The sequence below is a fragment of the Anomalospiza imberbis genome, chromosome 1, assembly GCF_031753505.1.
Source record: "Anomalospiza imberbis isolate Cuckoo-Finch-1a 21T00152 chromosome 1, ASM3175350v1, whole genome shotgun sequence".
NCBI classification, from domain to species: Eukaryota; Metazoa; Chordata; class Aves; order Passeriformes; family Viduidae; genus Anomalospiza; species Anomalospiza imberbis.
Window position 1 is genome coordinate 20,554,403 of NC_089681.1, and position 21,768 is coordinate 20,576,170.

At 39.4% G+C, this 21,768-nt stretch overlaps 1 protein-coding gene across 4 annotated transcripts in view; it reads right to left on the minus strand.

Moving 5' to 3' along the window:
* Positions 1-6,621: 6,621 nt before the first annotated feature.
* The window catches only part of BAALC (BAALC binder of MAP3K1 and KLF4), a 31,404-nt gene continuing 16,257 nt past the window's right edge, over positions 6,622-21,768 (minus strand). Inside the window, exons 2-6 of one of the 4 annotated variants that reach the window (XR_010996892.1) lie at positions 20,638-20,807; positions 15,364-15,483; positions 9,334-9,413; positions 7,602-7,799; positions 6,622-6,878 (exon numbers count right to left, since the gene is read on the minus strand). Coding sequence is in view for 2 of the 4 variants with exons in the window: in XM_068183162.1 (XP_068039263.1) it covers positions 15,379-15,483; positions 20,638-20,807 (275 nt within the window). In the remaining 2 variants the exon portion in view is untranslated. Of the gene's footprint in view, positions 6,879-7,601; positions 7,800-9,333; positions 9,414-10,647; positions 11,344-14,630; positions 15,484-20,637; positions 20,808-21,768 lie in introns of those variants that run through there. The other 3 variants (XR_010996901.1, XM_068183162.1, XM_068183153.1) reach the window with 3 other exon arrangements.

The following is a 21,768-nucleotide window of genomic DNA, read 5'->3' on the forward strand; positions in this document are numbered from 1 at the left end:
TCACCTTCACTGTCACCTTCACTGCCACCTTCGCTGACACCTTCGCTGTCACCTTCACTGTCACCTTCACTGCCACCTTCACTGCCACCTTCACTGTCACCTTCACTGTCACCTTCGCTGACACCTTCGCTGTCACCTTCACTGTCACCTTCACTGCCACCTTCACTGTCACCTTTGCTGACACCTTCGCTGTCACCTTCACTGTCACCTTCACTGTCACCTTCGCTGTCACCTTCGCTGACACCCTTGCCACCTTCACTGTCACTCTCGCTGCCACACTTGCTGTCACCTTTGCTGCCACCCTGGTTGCTACCCTCACTGCCACTTTTGCTGTCACCCAAGCTGTCACCGTCCTGCAAAAGGCTTGAATCCTCAGGACATGACAGGTGCAGACACTCAGTAGATGAGGCTACAGCTGAAGAAGAGATTGATATTAGAAATTGATGTTCAGGAATTGAATTTAATGAAGGAAAGGGAAGTAATCAGAAATATTTGCTGACGAAAGGGACGCTGTGGTGAGAACACAGGGAAGTGACTGATCAAGTGAAGGAGGAGCATTGTGGTGACTTTGGTGCTCAGATTACAGCTGCTTTCCAGAAATGCGGCTCGAGGATGTGTGAACTGTCCTCCCACTGCTCCCACACCTGCTGCTGGCTGAGACCACACATACCAGACAAGTACTGGCCAGTAGCGTTCAACTGTGTTCACAAACACAGGCCTGAGCTAATAAGACCTAACTATAGAAATTCGGAAGGTTACTAAGCAGAGATGACCAAATTTCTCAGCATGGAGCCATCCAAGGTCTCGTCAGGCTGTTTTTCAGCCATGCAAGTTGCTCCATGTTCCAGGACTGGAACAGGAAACACCAGATGCCGAGACATGCAAACCAGATTTAGGAATGGTTTGATGATGTTCAGGCAGCACTGCCTCTCTTCTAATGAGCTCCTAGATAGTCTGTGCAGTCTGGCACATTCATCCAGAGAATCCTTCCATGGATTGTGTGTGGAAAGCATGAACTTGCATGTGGTTATTCAGAAAACAGTAAGTATCCAGAAGCTCTCTATTCATGCAGATATTTTGTGTGTCATTGCCTGTGTCACCCTGAAGAAACATAAAACTCCTCCAGATTCCCTTACACCAAACCATTTTAGCACCTCTATGAATCATGAGGAGGATTATACCTACCTGCTGCATATCCACATAACTCTGCCACTTAAGCACATGGAGTAACTTGATAGCTGGAATTAAATTTGCTGTACAAACAAGCAAATGATGCTAAATTAAATGTTATTTGCAGGTTGTGGAAGTTAATGTACTTTACTGTATGATAACCCCCATCTACATTATCCTTTGTCATTGCTCCATTTCTCATCTTCCAGCTATCTTCTGTCCTAGTCTCTCTCAGTAGCTCTTCCTATGCTAGAAATACTACATTTTTCTTTTCATCAGCTCTGGGAGGCCACATACTCTAGGGGTCTGCAAGTGAGAGCCCCAGGAGCATGCAAGAGACAGTTTCCCCACTCCACTTCTGCTGAAGTTCTTATTCGGAAGTTCTTGATCAGCCCTTGCTGAAGTTGCAGAGTTGCAGAGTTGCTCTCAGCTCTGGGAACACCATCAGACACACTGAAACCTTGCAGGGACAAAGCATGTTCAGTGCAGATTCACACTCCACCAGATTTCTAATGAACTCTCTTTTCTTTCTAGTTCCATTGGCTAAGGCATTATATAAAGTTGTGGCTTAGTTTGTTCCATTAGAATGCATTTTTTTTACATAAATCTCTGAAAAAAACAGATATGGTTAAGTAACATTCTTTTTCTTCCCTAAAGACTCATGTTTTTATTGGATGACAGGAAAAGGCAGAGAACAGGAAGCATGAACCCTTTCTTCAGTCACTCTATTAGTATACTTTCTTTGCTCAGAACCTAGTTGTTAAGCAAGTTATTCCAGAGGTTGGTTCTCAGAGTGTGATCTAAATATATTTGTTTCTGGCTCTATTAAGGTCTTGACTAACCAGAGTGGGGAATGTGAGCACTCTCTTTGGTATCTAGCAAAGCACCTTTAAGTATGATTAAGTATTTTAAGCATGTGCTCAGCTATATTGCTGATTAGGGATGCAGCTACTCAGATGTGTAAATACTTTTCTTACCTGGCAGTGGAGATATTGTTAACATTCCAGTTAATATTGATTTGCTGATCTTCCCTGGCACTGCCTCAAATAATTATAGTTTAGCAATTTTTACTGCAAAGAGTTTAAGTTATTTAAAGGTTTATTTAAATTCTAGCTCATCTTCAGATGTCTTTCAACAAGGGAATTCAGCAGTCACGCACAGCAGGTCCCTTCCAAGCTCTGCTTGCTCCCACCATCTTTGCAATGGATGTGCCAGAACAGGCTTTGTGCCATCCCCTCCATGCCCATGCTCCCTCCAGCTTGCTTAAACCCACCCTCAGCAGAAACATTCACAACTTGCCTGGGCTATGAGCTAAAACATCATTTTCTCCATCCAATTTTTTGTGGTGACATCCCTCCAGCAAAGGCAAACAGCAAGGTGACGATGTTTACCTGCTGCGTGAACATGTTAGTGCCCCACGTGGTCATGCTTTATGGAGGAGGGGGTCTCAAGCGGTGGCAGTTGTCAGGAAGAAGCCTTCCTCTGACACACAGGAGGATGTGTGGTGGTAATGCTTGGAGTCTGCACACGAGTACTTGTGCACGAGCTTTCTCCTCTTGAAACATCTAAAAGCTTCGTAACTGAATTGCACTGTTGGAACATTGTATCAAAGTTTGACCTAAGGTAATTTAATGTTACAGATTTACCAATTACATCGTTTGATGTCAACTGATTCAGTCATAAGGCTCATAATGTTCTTATTTTTCTGCATTTAAAACACATTATTCCTAATTGGTTGGAATTTAAAAGGACTAAATAGCCAATAGATGGCACCAATAAATCCTGTTGTGAGACTTAGAGTGGCAAACTGTCTTTTTCTCAAATGCATTTTGGAAATGAAAAAAAAAAAAAAACTAGGCAAAACAGTGTTATTGACATAATTTATACTTTTTAGTTTAAAGTAATAGTTTTTGAATAGAATGTTTGTCTGAAGTCAAGATTCTACAGTGTAATTGAACACATAAACTCATGAGGAAGAACACAAAGATTTCTTACAGTAATTTCCCAGTTATTTAGAAAATCCAGTCATTGATGAATTAGTGCCTTCTGAGTACTTCTGCAGTCTCATTGCACCTGTGTCAGCTTAAACCTTATTTATAACATTTTCTTACATAAAGCCTTTAAACTGTAACTCACCCCCCTCAACTCACTACAGCAATGAAGACGAGAAGGAATCATTTAGAGAGAGCGAGAATGTTGGTGCATTGCTGTGTATTAACCGCATTACTGGGTACTTGGAACCCATGTCATGTTCTTCCCTGAACAAAGTGTTATTTAGACTTTAGTTCTTCAAAATATTACAGCTGTGTGGGTTGTGGCACCCACACACAAGAAGATGTTGATTTCTTTGATGTAAGAAAGATCTCAAGAAAGATCTCATCTTTCATTTGTCTGTAAATGACAACAGCATGCCTTCACAGCATTGCTTTAATAAAACAGTGATTATGCTAATAGTATTTCTTTCCAAACAGGTTACCTCACCTAGCCTCAGATATTAAGCACAATGCAAACTAAACAGGAAGTATGCTTGTAAAGAGTAAACTGTCCTAACAGTTTAAGGCCAAGGACACTTTATTCCTTGTGGACCTTTAGCAGCTGCTTTTACTCCTGATAAATCTGCAGCCCATCTGGGTGGGTGACAGTAGCAGCAGCAGTAAGCATTTTTCTTGACAGAGCCCCTCTTGTCCCATTGTTTCTGTGGCTGGAGTGAGACTCACCTTAGACAATGTCACACAGGCTGTGGAAAAGAAATCTGTGTTTCAGAGCATGAGTCCTATGGAAAAGACTGATACAAACCAAGCAATCTGTTAGAGTGGACAGGCAAGGTATAGGTGATTCTGACAGCAAAGCATAAAATCCTGGTTTAAGAGGTATACCGTAGCTTTGGGTTTTACTCCCTCCAAAACACTGACCCATTAATTTGAGGTGAACTGTCCATTTCAATACAAAGTGCAATTATGAAAGCAGGAGTGTCACACACAGGTAAAACCTTACAAAAGAAAGGCCTTGTAAGACCATGATTCAGGCCTTGTTACTTCAGCCAAGTATAGCTAACAGCTAGCCTGTCCCATGAGAACCTGCAAGCACATCAGCCGTTGCTCATGAAAACTATCTGACACCTGTGAAAATAAGAAGTCTATCCCGTGAGAATCCATGAAGAAAAAATGTAAGCATCTGTTGAAGAAGAGGGCCTTAGCACATACACACATGAGCACCTATGAACCAATGAATTAAGTGGCAAGAAAGTTACTAACCAATTAAACACAAGGCTTTTGAAAACTCTATAAAAATAGGCTGTGAACATTAAAGGGCAGCTTTTGTTGCTTGACTTTGAAAGAGTTGTGTCCATCTTTATCCTCCTCACAGCAACACAGGAGTAACTTCACACACATTTCAAATGCTGTTCTTTAAGTTGGTAGTTCAAGATATTTATTGAAACGTGAGCATGCTAGAGATACAGGAAAACAATAGCTTTGGAAGTTCAGAGGCACCTACTACAAGGTGATTCATGTCAGCCTGTTAAAGGCAGACTAATGAGCATCCACAGAAGTATTTCAGAACATTAGTAATTATATCCATCCCTTAACCAGCTACTGTATCATCTCTCCTCATCATAATAATCCTGTACTGTAGGGATTTCCCAGGTTCTGGTGAACTACATAACAGAGTACCTTGTAAAAATAAAACAGATCTGTCTGTAAATACATCCTCTCAACACCTCCTCCCAGTGGGATTTCTGGAGTAGCAGATTCACTATTTGCTAAAACCTGAAGGAAGAAATTCAGATAAGAAACACAAATTTTCCATTATTATTGCTTCTCAATTTCTTTAATAGCATTTCTTTTAAAACCTGTGGAATAAAGTTATTGGTAATGTGTAGAAAATTTATTAGAAAGTGTCATGATCACTGTATGCATTATCTTTACAAACAGAACAGCAAGTCATTTTCTGTCTTTTTTTTGGTCACTGTTTACGACAACAAAAACTTATTTTATTAATGGTTTTAGTGCTCAAAAATAATTCTTTTCCTAAGCCTGTTTGCAGGTTCTCCTAAGCTATTATAAATAGAAGCATCATGCAAAATATTCAGGATGTTTTCACCTGAGACAGACAGTTTTGCCTGAGATCAATGCACAATACAAAAATGAGTCACACTTTAGATCTTATAGTAAGTATAACCACATAAGAACTAATTTCTCAGGTTAATAAAACCTGCTACACTCCAGGACTTGTGTCAGCATAACTGTTTTAAATTAGGATTTGCAAAATAGGGTTCTGGAACCAGTTATACCATGTCCTGGGAGATAGTGCTGACACTTTTAAGACTTCCAAATTATATAAACCTCATTTTCTTAGTCTGCTTCTGTGTTTTTTCATCCTTAGTGTTTAAGATCAACCATCATATAACCAGTCAATGTCTGGAAACTAAGCCTTTCCATCCAGGCATTTGTAGTCAGATGATGGAGACAACTGTGTGAGTGTGAAAGCATCTCAAGTACAAATTATAGCAGAAAATAAAATCATGGAATTATAGAATGGTTTGGGTTGTAAATGGATCTTAAAGATCATCTCATTTCAATTTCCCTGCCACGGGCAGGGACATTTTCAAATAGACCAGGTTGCCTAGAGCCTCATCCCACCTGGCCTTGAACATCTGCAGGGATGGGGCAAATGGAACACGGAATATTGTCAGGCAAAAAAAAAATTAAATAGACAAAGCCAATAATGAATGAGATAGGAAAGATTTTAGTATGCATTAGTAGTAATCACCTTCAGTCTAACCATAAAAATGTTTTTTTTCTGACTACATCTCGTTAACATTCAAATTTGTCTTCCCACCTGGCATGCCAGAGTTTCAGTAATTCACAGATATCATCAGCTATGGCAGCAGACAATTTGAGACATAAGGAGGCAGACAAGGGGCAAACCACTACTCTCATGTATTTTTACATGACTTCTGTACAAAGTATACTGATTTCATGTTTATGCCTTCATTTCCCTTCTTGGACTTTGTGACATATAACTGAGTGTGTTCAATTTGAAGGTGAAAGAGGAGGCCAAAAGTCAGAAATTAAAGCTTCAGATAGAGAAGGAAGGCCAGGAGCCAACAGGGACAGAGAGGCAGGATTCTCCAAAGCATAAATATGAAAAGCAGAGGAGGAAGGCCAGGAGGCTCTTTGCTTCTCTGAGAAGAGTGTATGGGATGCTGGGTGACAGTTTACTTGCTGGATGGGGATGGAAATTATAAAGCTCAGCTGTGGGCAATTGCTAAGGATCTTACAAAGCATTCAAAATGGCAAAGCAAAACAAAAATGTGGCATAAAAGCAACAAGAAAAGGGAAGCCTGAGATATCTGGTGGGATTTGTGCCTCTCTGTGACACAGGAATCCTAACCCACCCTTCTCAGAGCACTGGGTCATAAAGGCCTATGGTATTGTTTTCCAGACAGGATATATGGCAGAGAAGTATCTATAAAGCATTCCCTATTACAAACAGAAAGTGAAAGGCATTCATGCCATCAGCTCCTGGATCCTAGAGACCTTCTGAGAAAAACATACACTCAGGATTCTTTGGAAAGTTCTCAGACCTCCCTTGCCAACAGCAGCCTAATCATCATTGTTATCTTTGTCCTCTGAGGACCCAAACTGCCCTTGCATGATAGAGATGTCCATGTCCTCTTCCATGAAGCATGATGTGATGCCCTTGTCCTGCAACAGGACACAACTCAGAGCTTTCCAGTAGCAGAGGACAATGACTTAGCAATGGATAACTGCTCATTGTTGTATTGAACTGTTTTCCAAGTCCATCTCAGGGCTTTAATTTTAGTCCTGCACTGCAATAAATTGCATTTCTACCCGTGCTGGGCCATATGGGCACAAAAGACCACAGTGAATCATCCTGTGCCACCAATTGTCACCTCATGCATTGATGATCCTTAGCTCAAACTTTCAGGCAGTGTAAGAACCATCCAAAAGGTTCAATGTGGATCATGATATGGAAGTACACATTCTCCTGGAACATCATTTTTCATGGTTGCATTTAGGGGTAAGTTTGGAACTATGTTCTATGTCTGGTCTAATTTCAGAGGCGTATCATTCTGCAGAGCTGATACTTTCATGGTGGAAAATGAAGAAAGGCAAAATAATCCCAGCATAGTAGCAGAGACCATAGGTCTGCTGTGCAGCAAGATGGAAATGTTGATTATGATTGGGAGCCACTCCAGACTTAAGGATACTGACAACACTTAAGGGCATAGGCCAACCAATCCATGTAAAGAGGAGCATGGACATCCAGAGATGGCAATCCTCTTTACAGAGGTCAGAAAGAGAAAGATATTCCATGCCAAAGATATTGTAATACAGCTCCCAGGACCCTTTCAAAATGTCAGTAGAGCAAAATCGATAGACAAGTAAAAAATCAGTTTAACTCACCCAATTCAATTTCTAATGGAAATGCAATTGGGATAATGTTACTAGAATTTGTCAGTTTGGCCCTTGGATTCATAAATCCTTCATGAATTCAATTGTCCTGTCTCTTCTTTGTGCATCAGATGTCACAACAGCTAGCCTAAGTACTTAAAAACTTCATTCTTCACCACTCAAGCAGTTATTTGCTCTTGAATAAAGGGACTGAAATTAAATAACAAAGACAGCATTTTTTTTTCTATTCTCCTCTTTGCACTTGCATTATATGAATATCTGGCCTTTTCTGGCAAAATATTCATGTTTCTGCATCTCTGCCAATTACATTGTGTCTTTTCCTCAGTCACTAGCAAATACAAGGTTTCTAGACTCCTGGGAGTAAAGTGAATAATTTAGCTAAGCTTTTGTTTGAGCTCCACAAGAACTGTGTAAGTGAAACTGTTGAATGCCAGGAACGAGTTCTGAAATCTCTACCAATTTGGAAGAATCTAAAGTTGCTTTATATTCAGGAGCTCTAGCTGTGTGAGTTGAACTGCTGGTTTTAACCTGTTTCTGAATTTGAAAGCAATAAAAAGGGAAGGAAATCAAGCCTGCATTACTAGAGCTTTCTACTTTCATACTAATTTGTAGTAAAGTAACATGGTTTCTTCTAGATTGTGGACTATTGTAGGAGAACAGCAGCAGCATAATCCATGTTGAATAAATGAAGCCAGAGGCTAACTAATGAACACAGCAAAGTAATTTTTTTGGTATAAAAATTTATAAATTTATATAAGCAAAACCGTAGGAAAAACTACAAATGCACTGATTTGAGCCCACAATTAAGTTACTTTATATCACAATGCCAATATAAAGTGTATAGAGTGTGCAAGCCATACTCACTTCAAAGTTTTTATTCTAACAAAGTAGACAATGTGGTATGCAATGGCCTTAGTAGTGGTGAAAATCAGTGTCTCTTGAATCAGAATTTACCTCTGCTAAATGCAACCAAAATGGTCAGTTAATGGAAGGAGAAAGATGTCACACAGACCTATTGCCACTGAATTTTAGATATATGGAAAAAAATCCTAGAATAGAAAAAATTTATACTGAGTTGCTCTGGTGTAAGCAAAGCTTAAATTTGTCTGTCATATGAAGATGGGAATCATTATTTCTTTTGATCTCAAGGATATCACAAATATCCAGCAGAGGTGGAAGGTGCTATTACTTTTCTAAGAGTACAACGGGCAGTCTGAGAGCACTGTCAGGATATATTTTATTATACTACATGTGTCAAAATTTAAGTGGTCACCTGGACTTGCTCAAGCAAATCTCCAACAGGTTCTTGAGAGCACAGAAATATGTCTGAGTGGCACTGACTGTTCAACTATGTGGGATAAACGCCATATGAATTGGAAGAGAAACAGTCCAAAGAACTGAGCAGACATAAATGAGGATATCCTGAGCTAATAAGACCATAAATTTGCAACTGAAGCTGTCCTGGACCAGCACAGTTTCATTGCAGAGGGAACTGGTTGTTTTGTTTCTGTGTGTTCACCAGAGGTGAACTGGCACATGTGCCATGTGTGCGGAGCAGATGGTCTGGGACTAGGGTACAGGAGCTGGTATTGGAGCTAGAAATTTGACAGCATAAATTCACCCTGTGATAAAAATGCATCTGTAACATGAAATACCAGCAAGAGCTTATTAGACAGAAATTAAAAATACCTATATGGTGAAGGCATAAGAAATTATTTCTCACCATGGATGCAAGTAATCAATACATTGTAAGAAAAGACAGCATGCAGACAGATGAGCAGCAATGATGACACCAATTTTGTGCTGGAAAAAAAAATATACTGCTGTATATTCTGGAAGTTATTCTGTTATACTTGTTAATTATTGCTCTAAATTGTCAAAAGATATCAGGCACAGACCAGGGACAGAAAATCCTTATCAGACATGAAATCCCAGCTAGAGCAGGAATGATTATAAAGTGTTGGCTTCCACAATGATTTTAAACATGTTAGTTCATCTGAAATATGGTTTTGAATCAGAAACATGAATAATGAATATCATTTGCATAGGACACTATACATGTACATCAATATTGAACTCCTTACATCCCAACAGTTCCCAGAGGTGATGACACTGCTTGGGTGGGGTTGTGTCTGTTCAGTGAGTTAATGAGAATTAATTTCGCCCCTGTGCTTGGCAGTTGTGATTATGAGCTTTAGTTTTCAGGCCCATGTCTGAATTGGTAAAATTATGCTCTCAATAATATAATAATGTGTCTAATAATGTGCTGCAAAAGATAGGTCATATTAATAGTAAAGTAGAAAATAATAAAGTGGAAAAAATTTTCTAGGAGGGAACTAATTTGAGAGCAAAGGAAATGCTACTACACTCCAGAAGGGCTGGTTTAGGGACTTGAACAGGCCACAATGCCCAATATTTTAGGTTCAAATCAGTCCTTGAGTCAGACAAACTGAACATTAAGCCACTTACTAAGTGTGACCTGGAAAGTTCTACCTGTCTTGCATGAACAACCCCAATATTTAATTCCCTGGTAAAACCAGATACAGATGAACATGAATAATTTCATGCCTTTTGTATTTGACAGCTCTTCATAGCTGATAGAGAATAGGCTGCTGCTTAGCTATGGTGCCTTTTCTTAAGCTGCTTTTTGACTGTGAGCAAACTGTTTCTTCTATCCATGCAGTAATTCCCCAGACATGTTTTCCTGTATCCAAACATGTGGGTGTTTTGCAGAGGTTAATGGAAATTAAATTAAAGCTGAATAATACTGATTATAATGCAAGAGCTTGCAAGCAAAGCTAATAATTACAACTGGCAGCATGGCTCAGTCTTGCCCTGTGACAGCACTCGCTCTCTCTCCCTCAATCCCATTTTTTTCCTAAGCAGGAACCCACAGCAACATAAAGCTACTTGTTTTTTACAGTCTTGAATGATAGATATACAGCAGCATCCCAATTTTTGCACTCAGGACTTAAATGACATTCAATCCTCCAGAAAGAAATGAAAAGCTATTATATTCTTCCTTTTTCATTCTTGCTTATGAACATCCTAGTTCTACCATTAGGATTACAGTATTTCCTAGATTTTAGTGTTTGCTGAGTTTTTCTGTGCAAGGAACTGTTGCAAATAAGCCTGGATTTTATCTTGATTAAGTGACATATGTCAACAAATGTAATTTCTGGTGGACCAGCTCATTTTTTATCTTATATTAATGACCCAACTTTGACATTAGTTTACCAAAGGGCAGAAGAATGGCTTTTAACTATGGGTAGTATGCACAGGCTACCTGAAAAAAAAACTTTGAAAATCTGAAGGAAATATTTGAAAACTGGAGGGTGATAGCAGGGCAGAATGAAATCTTGCATCCCTGCATCTTAGAGTACATCTTATTTCTTGCTAGCACCTTTTTCACATGCTTCACTGAGCCAGTCTGGAAAGGAGGCACCTGAGAAGGCACTGGTGCAATGAGGGATGCTTGGTCTGAGGACAATGAAGGTTTAGTTTTGAAACACTGCAGTGTATTGAGTTCAAAGGCTCCACTCCAAGGTACTGTCTGATCCCAGATTTTGAAGCATCCTGTTTGTAGGGTTCCCTTGGGCTGTTACACACCTGACTGCTGGACTATGGCTTCCTTGTGTCCCTAAATCCTTCTTTTTTAGTACATCTGAAAACCATTCCTTTGATACTATTCTTCCTTTTCCACAGGAAACAAACAAGTTGCTGTGTCAGCATCCTGGCCAGGAATCAAAGAGAACAAGCAACTTGTCAGGCAACACCCAGGGCACAGACAATTAGGATGGAGATGATATTTCAGCAATAGCCTTTCTGGTAGTAAGGAAAAATATAACGAAAATTTCATGCAATTTTGGAAAAATAAGAAGCATAATCTGTAAAAGTTATGAGTTTATTTCTGTGGCAGAGGTCAAGCAGCACCACAGCTACTTTTCCATGCTGTGCTCTCCAGTTCAGGCAGGAATAAGAGCTTTTCTTTAGCTATGTATTCTAGTTGCCTCATAGTTGCCTCATGACATCTTACTAGAGAAAGTGTCTCAGATTCCCAGTGTCTTCCACTTTAGCCATGACAGCAATCACAAACTCTCCCATTTATAATTACAGAGGTACGACTGTATTTGGACCTCATAATCCCTCTTTGGCAAATACACAAATTTCTTGTGGGAATATATAAATATTTTACCTTCCTTCATATGACCAAACAGTCCATGAGCCAAAACCTGAGGACATCAGATACAGAAATATTCTGATTCCATGAATAGCAGATGCGGGAGCCATTCATTACACCTTTGCCCTCTTTGATCTCAGCTTTAAAAGCTAACCCAACCATAAACACAGAAATGTGAAATAAGTGGAGTAATAAACAGACACTTTAAAAATGTTCTTTATTTTCATTTGTAAATTTAAGGTCAATCTTCATTAATTTGCAGAGAGTACAAAAATGTTCCCGTTAGTCTAGTTTGAATTTAGATGTATTTGTAAATAAAACTAAGCCTGAATTTTCAAATACTATTTCTGTGCACAAGTTATATAGCTCATTCTTTTCATATAGCATGTGAAACAGATTTCAGTTCAAAATATTTTACACTTGAGTATCAGAATTACAAACAGAAATTAAAGGTTCTCAAAACAATGTGCTTGAACTGCAGAAGTACACACTAAAGACATTACAATATACACATGCAGAGACATGCACAAATAAATATCTATGTATATGAACATACTAGGTAGATCAAAAATACCTGTGTCATGTTTTTTATGAAACCTCAGTGATTTAACGAATAAGAATGCATGTTTAATGCAGTACTCATATATTGCTTACACAATAATTATAATTTCCTGTTTACATCAGTATAAAATAATTTCAGTCACACAGTAAAGCTGTGTGTCTTCCATTCAATGTCCTACAGTGATGCTGAAATGAAGAAATACATTAAGGAATCATAAGGGAGAAGATGAAGGAATAGTGCAAGATAAAGCTGTACTGAGTCTTTGAGAAGATTAATTTGCCTCATTATGAATTTGTAACTGTAAATCCTCTCTCTTCTTTAGACAATATCCTCTTTCTTTTGAATGATTCCATTTCTCACATAGTGGAAGAAGATATATCAAGATATATAGGAAAATCCTATGTATATATTGTGTTGGAATTGTGGAAACATGACAAAGTTCCTTTCTGTTTAAAATCTGAACTTAAATAGATCATAAGAACTCACCATCTGTTGGCAAATAATTCCAGCAGAAAGTATGTTGTTTCAATGTACCTATAGAAATCTTCATGTGCAGCCAAGGGACATCAAACAAATTATGTGGCAATAATGTCTTTTTGGGGAAAATTACATTTAAAAAAATCCTGGCATATAAGACAGAGATGCCCACAGGTTCATTATCTGAAAGTCCATGTCTTTTAACATGGTTATTTTAGTTGATGTCTTTGAGCCATTTGTATTTGAAAGATGATGCTCAAAGAACAGACCCTGTAAATAAGAGTCCTCATTTCTAGGAGGGCCACCTGGAGTGAAAAATGTCCAGATGATTCTTTGGGCTTGCTTCTTCCACTACAACCAACATGGGAATCTATTATGAGGACTTTAAATTGTCTAAAGTGGTATAGACTATATACAGAGTGGGGTATTATTTTATAAATTGGTTGTTTCTACTTGTGGTTATCCCTAGTAGAAGGAAAGTAAACATAAGTATATCCCAACCTGTGTACAGAGGCAAGATCTACATCTCCACAACATGCTCTTAGTTTTATTAAGGTCATTGGAAGTTTGTACATCAAACACTAAGAAGCCACTTAGGACATAATGTAATTTATTTTCAGTTACTAATGCCTAATGAATAAGAACAGTAATGTACTACATGAGGAGTGTGTATAAAATTGCTTGTTACTAAACGTGGCTTTTACCACAGAAGTTGGATCCAATCTTTGAATGTCATAAAATTAAGTTTCAGGATATAAACAGGTCTAGGGGATCTTGGAGTAGCTCAGGAATATTATCATGAGCAGTCCAGGGCAGGCAGCATCCAGCACTCTGCAGCTGCCACCCTGATGGGGGGGATGTGGTCAGCATGAGCAAGGTCTGTGCTGTCGCCCAGATAATTGTGTACCAAGGCCATCTCCTGCAAACCATCCTGTCACCTCTCATGCTCAGAATATAAGACTCAAGAGCTGCCTCCCTGATGGCTGCTGGCATGAGCCAGGGCTGTTTCATGTGCCATGCAGCTCATGGGCTTCCTTCTGTGGTGTGACCCAAGCTGTCTGACACATCTGGTCAGCACATCATCACTAAATAATTTCTTAGCTAATAAATAATCTCACTGCTAGGGCTCCTTTGTTCTTGCATCTACTCACTCTAATGTGGTATCCACCCAAGGCCACAATCTCTGGAACAGCTTCTTACACAACAAACCTTCCCTTTTGTCTTCCTTCAAAATCCTGTTTACCCTTAAACACATCAGGATCATTATTCACTTTCTGTAGCTTTCTTGTATCATACAAGTTTATACTGCACTCTCTCTGCCAGTAAATCCTTTTAGAATATGCTATGGTATGCAAAATTCCGGCTCTAGCTCTGGATTCCAGTTTGCCTTTTTGTTGGAGTAATTAATAAACAATTCCTATTGCACAGACTTGTACAACAAGGAAAATAACTCACACATCTAAGCAGCAAGCTATTAAAATGATCCTAATACAGAATAAACTAGGGTTCAGTTCACAATCCTATTCTTGTATGCTTATTTTGAGTAGTTCTTTTAAACTTTAAGGATATATATATATGTCTGATAGGGAAGGCAAATCGATTTACCTCTTTTATCTTCATAAACATGCAAACTCGCTGAGAATATATATTATTACTTCCATATTAAGAAGTAATACATTGAATTAATTCCTAGACTTTGCTATACTGAACATTTATATTAATTATATCTTCTCAAAGAAAGTTAATTTTTTTTGAACTGACACAAGAATATGACTTTAAAAATTGTGGTTATTTTCTTGTAATGTTAATGGTAACTTTTTTCCTAGTCAGACTGGGCTTCAACATAATCAAAGGGACATTTATAAAACAACCAAGTAGCCATAACTTAACAGTTAAGACTAGGACCTTCAAGTAAGGCTAATCAATATGAAAGTTACTATTTTTAAAACCAAAATTATGTCAATACGAACAATAAATTAAAACCAAGTAATTGAACATTTGATATGTAAAAATGTTACTGTATGACTTAACTATATATAGCCTATATATATAGTTGAAAAGAGATTTAGTAGAAGACTAGACTTTAGGTTCAATTTCTTGAGATGTCTGGGTTTGTGTTTTAAAATATGTAAGTGTTTTAAATGAACTCTGTGTAGGTTTGAATGTCCACACTCAAAACCCCTTTATGACTAAAAATGCAGATTCATTTGTTCATTTCCTGGTTTTAATTGTGATGAGCTGTACCCCTTATTATCCAGTCTCATCTTAATAGCAATGTGGAACAGGACATACACAAGGGATAACATGGAAGTTAGTAAAAAACAAATGTCATCAATTTCTGCGTATGTCTGTCTGGTGCCACTGCTTTAGACAAACAATGTCTACAGTGCTTGCAGGTGGTTTCCACAAGACCGGCTTCTGGAGGCACTCAGTAGCAGGTGCCTGCTGTATTCAACCTGGAACACTTAGAGATCCTCATGTCTTCAGTGACTGACATTTAAAGTGCAGTGAAGCTTTGTTAAGTCCATCCGCACCTGCAATTTTCTTCATTAATTGGCACAATTCTTTGTTTTTCTTCTGTCACTTTGTCTGATGCCTTTTGTAACATTAATGGCGACTTCTTGTGTGGAGGTTTTTTGTGTGTCCCATTTACTCTGTGAGAGTTTTAAACATACAGTGAGTTCCACGATGACAACAGAAAGAGTCACTGATGATTAACCCTGGATTTACAGAAACAGTTCCATGTAATAAACAGAATGTCTCCAGCATCCTTCGCACGTCACTGTGATGCAGAGCAGCTGTCTCATTCAGCATGGACACAAGCTTTTATACCTGCTGCAAAGGCAGCGGATATCAGTAGGCTTTGGATCAACATTCTTGCCTATAATTATCATCTCTGCATGTGTGTACTATAAAGGCAGAGCAAATAAATCTGGTTTCAGTCCAGAAGTGAAAATTAGAGGTTCTTTTTGATGTCACTGTGAATAGTGCATCACTAGCCTGAGCTGGAGTTTTCTATACTTGATTTTATGTTTCTGATGTGAAAATACAGTTTTAAAGTAACACTTACTTCTGCCTGCATACAAGATCCAAGCACAATATATACCTTTTAGAGCTTCATCCGTTTATTTTCAATATTCAAAAAAGTCAGTCTTTCTGAGGCATGCAAGTGCATCTCTAATTTAAATTTATACTTTTCCATCTCCCAGACTGTCTGCTTGTTGCCATAAGCAACGCACCATAATGCACAGGAAACTGGATAGGTCTAACAAAGTGTACCCAGATCTGAGCTGATAGAGACACACAGCTGAGTTAGGTGGGTTTGATTATTGCATTGCCAGTGTTCCATGAGACTATTTGTCAGTGAAAGGAATGCCAGGCAAATTAGGCATTATTTACATGGTAAGACTGCCAGGTAAAATAATGTCTGATAACGTTCAGACACTGACATAATGGAAGGTTCATATATATCACAGAGAAACACCTGGAGTTAATTTGTTGCTGTGCATTATTTCACATTTCTGCAGACTGAATACACCAGTTCCTTTGCTATTTGCTCCCCTAGTGCTACTGCTCATGCAAGTACTTGCCAAAGACTACAATGAGAATCAAACTAGATTATTGTCAGTCAGGGACATAATCTGGATGCCACCTTTTCTTTGGAGGGGTATCTGACCAACCTCTTACCTTCACTGGTATTAGTACTCCTTTCTTTATTACCATCTTCATCATCATCATCATCATCATCATCTTTTACTTCTAAATTGTTTTGACATTACCGTCATGAGAGGATGATAAAATTTCCCAGATACAGTCGGTGTTAAACCTTTTCCCCTTCAACAGCACAAGCTGTACCCTGTCATTACCAAGTATCAAGGGATAAGGCAGATGGCTGCTTTAGAGCTTGATGCAGGAGAAAGTGAGAAAGAGAGAGGTGACATGGTCTACCTCCTGCTAGCCCACAGGCCGATGGCACAGCCCAAGTCTCCCGAGCACCATGTGCTGCATTGCACTGTATTCTATGGCATGTCGAGACAAAAGAAAAACAGTAGTCAGTGTTCAGGTAAATAAAATGGGTACATTTTGAGCTGCAGGGGATAATCACCTTTTCAACTCTAGGCATCTAAACTTAAGGTGTTCACATTATATGCTCACCTTATGGTTCCCTAAAGAGTGGAAAAACAGAGATGCAGAATGGCAGACCAGAGCTGGAGCCCACATTAGATACTACACTTTCTCTCTAGGCAAATATATTTCCTTTTTTGACTATAAGAAATTTAGACAGCTTCTTATGTACCAGCATTGGATGTAGAGAATAATGTAAATGCTTTAGTTATCATCAGAAATTTTTTCGCACTGAGCTGCAACAGCACAGATACATGTTACTGAATGTATCTCAGCTAGAAAATGCAGGAGGGTATCTTCCAGGGGCCTCAGGGCAGGAACCCACACTTCACTGAGTAGTACCATTACAGTCAACGCTCTCATTATTAATATGTTGTGGGGATTTGCCCATACTTCCTACTAATGCAATACAGAAGTAATTTTCCATTCAATTACTAAATTAGATAATTTTCTCTAGCAGTAGGACAGTATGAATTGTGACCAAGTCTTTTGCAAATTGGATTAATAATTATGTAGTTCTGTTCGCCTATATCCAACCTCAACAATTAAAATTTCTCTGTGGGCTAGTGGCTATGACAAGTATTTGGGCTTTTCATTTACAGAAATCCCATGGCTCTAGGTGTCATGCTGCTGTGGAATGTGTCCCTGTCCACCTGGAGGTGCAGTATCTCATGAAAAGATACAGCAGTATCTTTTATGTCACCTGGGAATATCTTTGTACAATAGCAATACAAAAGATAATAATACAATGTAGGGATAAAATAGACATGTACTGATGTGTTGTGTGTTGGCAAATGCAAGGTGAAGTTCAATCCAAACTCCCTTTGTCATTTGCTCAGACCCCTTGGTTTAAGGATGTGACTCTCAAGATGGGACAACTTCTGATGGGGTGGGTGTAGCTCTTCTGCCCCATGCTGTGCTTAGGCACTTTCTGTGGAAAAATGTCAAAAGACAAAGCTTATTCAAGGAGGTGTGCCCACATTGGCAGTAATTCAGCAGAAACAAACTGTGCACACCTGAGGAGCAGGGACACCAGGGGAGCTTGTTTCATGTCTGAGAGAGGCAAGAAACAAAGGCTGGAATTGCAAAGAGGTGTTGCAGTCATTCTCTGTTTAAAAAAATGCAGCTAACAGGAATTAAGCTGAAGGAATGAACCAAATGGTGACCAAAAGCTGAAATTTGCTTGACCTTGAAAACACATGTTCCTTTTCATGCCCCACGTAGCATGCTAGCAAAGTAAAACCTATACAATCTTTACATGTACATAAAGTCATTCCAATTCCATTTAAGTGTACAATTATGTCAACTGAAACTTTTTTCCCCCATCCTCGAAGAGAACAATATAAATATGACTTAACAGGGGAGGGAGCTCAGAGGAGATTCTTCCTTTGTGTCCTGGGATGGTCAACAGGCTGTACTCTCCTCCCCCATGGGGACACCTGTCAGGTAAGCTTTCTTCCACAGTAAAACTAGCGCTTATGCATTCTGATATCAGTGCATTTATCAACAGCTATTTGTGGACCTTACTTTGTCCAAGAGGCAAGAAATTGCACTATTTGTGAATGTGGAGTCTTAGTGAGTTTGCCCAGATTTACAGAGCAATGCATGTCTGTTTTGCATCAGGGATTGGCGTCCTCACCAGAATTACTGTGCCACCACACTGCGCCTCTGGCACCTCACCAGTCTCAGAGTGCCAGATTGCCTACTCTGAAATACTGTCTGTGAAGGTCTCCCAGGATCTCAGACAGATAATACTGAGTGAGAAAGGGAAGGCCCCCAGGCCCACTACATCTGCAGACAACACGGAAAGCAAGGCGGGGGTCTCCCTTCCCTAATTTTTTATGTGACAGAAGAATTGGTGTAGTCAGCAGGATTGTCATGGATAAACAGCTACAGAAGTATGAATATGCTCCTTCCCAGGCAGGCAAGGAATGAGTCAAAAAATTCTGGAAAGGCAGAGCATTTATTTCTGCAGTATTGGAGGCTCACTTATCTTACATGCAAAAAGGAATCGAAGAGTCCTATTCCCTCAAATATATTACATATAGAACATGCTGCTTTGAAATCAGAAAATGGAGTATTAAAGTCATTACTGGCTTTTGAGAGGGAAATAAAAGAAAGACTGGAAACCCAAAAACAAGCTTATTACTGAGAAAGATAATTTTAAGATTCTACTTGCTTCAACAGAGCATAGGGAAAGACAATTATAGTAGAAATTAGGTAGGAAAAAAATGCAGTGTGAACAAAATCTGAGAGAGGAAATAAAGGGAAGGAAAACAACTGAATTGTTACTATCTTTGGAAACTGAGCAGCTGCACAAACATTTACAGAAAGAAAAGGAGATAAAGCAAAAACTGGAAGAAAAGGTAAAAATGATGCTTAATAGGGCTGCCAATCCAGCCAGCACTGTACAGATAAGAAAACCAATTGAAAACCATTCTCACCTTGGAGAATGGTGAAGAAGCTGAGGGGACAGTGGCCACTCACCATTGTCTGCAGGAGACTGAATGCCATTATTACACCTTTAACTACTGCTGTGCCATATTTTGTGGAACTAGTAATACAAATTCAGGAAGCATCCTATTCACAGGGGGCAAAACTAGACATAAAAGATGTTATTTATGATTCCACTCTGGGAATACCTCAAGGCTCAGTTCATGCTTACCCAGAAGGAAGTGCAGTGTACCTTTGACAGATTCCCACAGGGACATAAACATTCACCCATGACTGCACATTTTGTGATTGCCAAAATTTTACAGTCTCACTCTCCCTAGATGTGAAATTAGATGATACCGTAGTAAGAGGAGACTCTCCTGAAAAAGCAGGGAAGCAGCAACAACAGCATGGCAAGCACTTCTCAAAGTAGAAATTGAGGTTCCCCCAGAAATGCCAAGGACCATGTAAAGGACTTTATCTGCTACATCTGCAGATAACCCAGAAGACAAGGAAGTCTGCCTTCCCCAAATTTTTACCTAACACCTTCTCATATAAGAAACCAGCCATAAGCAGTAAACCAGCCATAGATTTTGGCTTTCTTTAATCTGCAGCAGCTCAGCAGCTGCTAGGCAAACAGGGCAGCAAGTGGAAGCCTGTAGGAGGCAGGTGGGTGGGTAGGCAGTTGTGGCAGGAGAAGGCTGCTCTTTGGTGTAGCCCCAAAGCCTTGCTCTTACAATGTATACAATGTACACAACACATAAGTGAGGGAGAAAAGGGGAGAGGATCCAAAGCCTACTGAAGTTATTGAAAAGACACCCATTGACTTTTTCAAGCTTCATGTTCAGCTTTGAATGAACCAGGGCTCATGCAGTGCACATATTTTAAGCAGAACATCAATTAAGGGAAAATATGTTCCTTTTCGGATAATTAATCTAAACAGTTTGCATGATACATGCCACAGCTGGACTGAGTTGAAATAAATGAGCATGGGGGCTTTTTTTTACTGTAGCAAGTGTGTGTTACTCTGGCTGACAAATAAAACATCAATTCTGTGGCTGTTCAGGCATGAAGCATTGCCAGAGGTGCTCAGCTCAATCATGCCATGCCTGTAGTGCAGCCTGGCACCATTTTCTCATATCTCAAGACATTAAATACAGTTTCACTGCAAAGAGAAAGGCTGTCACAAAAGTAACTTAGACCTGGTTATAGCTAGTGCTGGGCAATAGGGAACATAATTATACTCATACCTCTGTGGTCCTGAAGCCATTCTGTCTCTGTGCTGTAGTTCCCATGCCGTGGACTGTGGGGTTTGCACACTGAGAGCCACAGTTGTTCCTCTTCTCAGCGTTCAGCATTCCAGCTGTGGCTGATGCTGTAGATACACCCGTGTGAGCCAATTTCCCATCCTCCAGAAGACCTAGTAGGGACACATGGAATTGGGCAGTCAATCTACAGCTGGCTCTGGCACCCCTCTATTTTGCCACATTTTGTGATTGTGTCAGCGATGCAAGGTGTGGTACAGTACCACAGTGAGAGCAGTCTACCTCCCTGTGGCATCTTCATCCTCACATTTGACATCATTTGGCCTTTTTTCTATGGTCCACTTCTCTGTGAAACCTGGGAAAACAGTCAATGAGTGCAGCATATCAGTAGATTTTTGTCACCTGCAGGTCTCCACCCACTGACTTCTCTACACACACACCTCCTTGCATGACCAAGAGTTGAATTTAAGACCCAGAGAAGGCCTCTTTAGATCTGTTCCAGTTCTGGGAAATGAAGGGGTCAGACGTGAGCATGACAGATGACACCAATATGGATGGAAGGGTTGCTCTGTGCGTGACCTTGCCTTGAATATTTTTTTCATTTGAAGTTGAGAAATTTAGAAAAAAGTTATTTCATGTTGTTTTGTCTATCAGCAATCAAATAAAGGAATAATTTGCATTCTGCTCTAGCTGTGTGGATATGCATGAATTGTACAATATGTTATAGGACAGCATAGATGAATTTTCCCATCTTACTGCATTAACAAAAATCAGTTGTCATTTATGGTAAGTGCAGAGCACTCATCATCTGTTGCAACTCTGGGTGTGAAATCCAAATACAAGGAATAAGTGGGATGCATGACTGTTACTCTCAATTTAGTTTTTGTCAAAGCTTATTTATGAAGAGCTTTATGTTAAAACAGAAACAAAGAAGGCAAATTTACTAACTGGTAATGCAGGTATCAAACCTAGAAAAATTAAGGAGTCACAGACACTAAGTGAGAAAAAAGTATGTGGAAAACCAATGACAAGCCAGTGCTGTATGAAGTGACATTGTCATCAAAACCTTCTACATTAATCAGGTAGGAATTCAAGTGCTGTGTTAAAGATATTTAA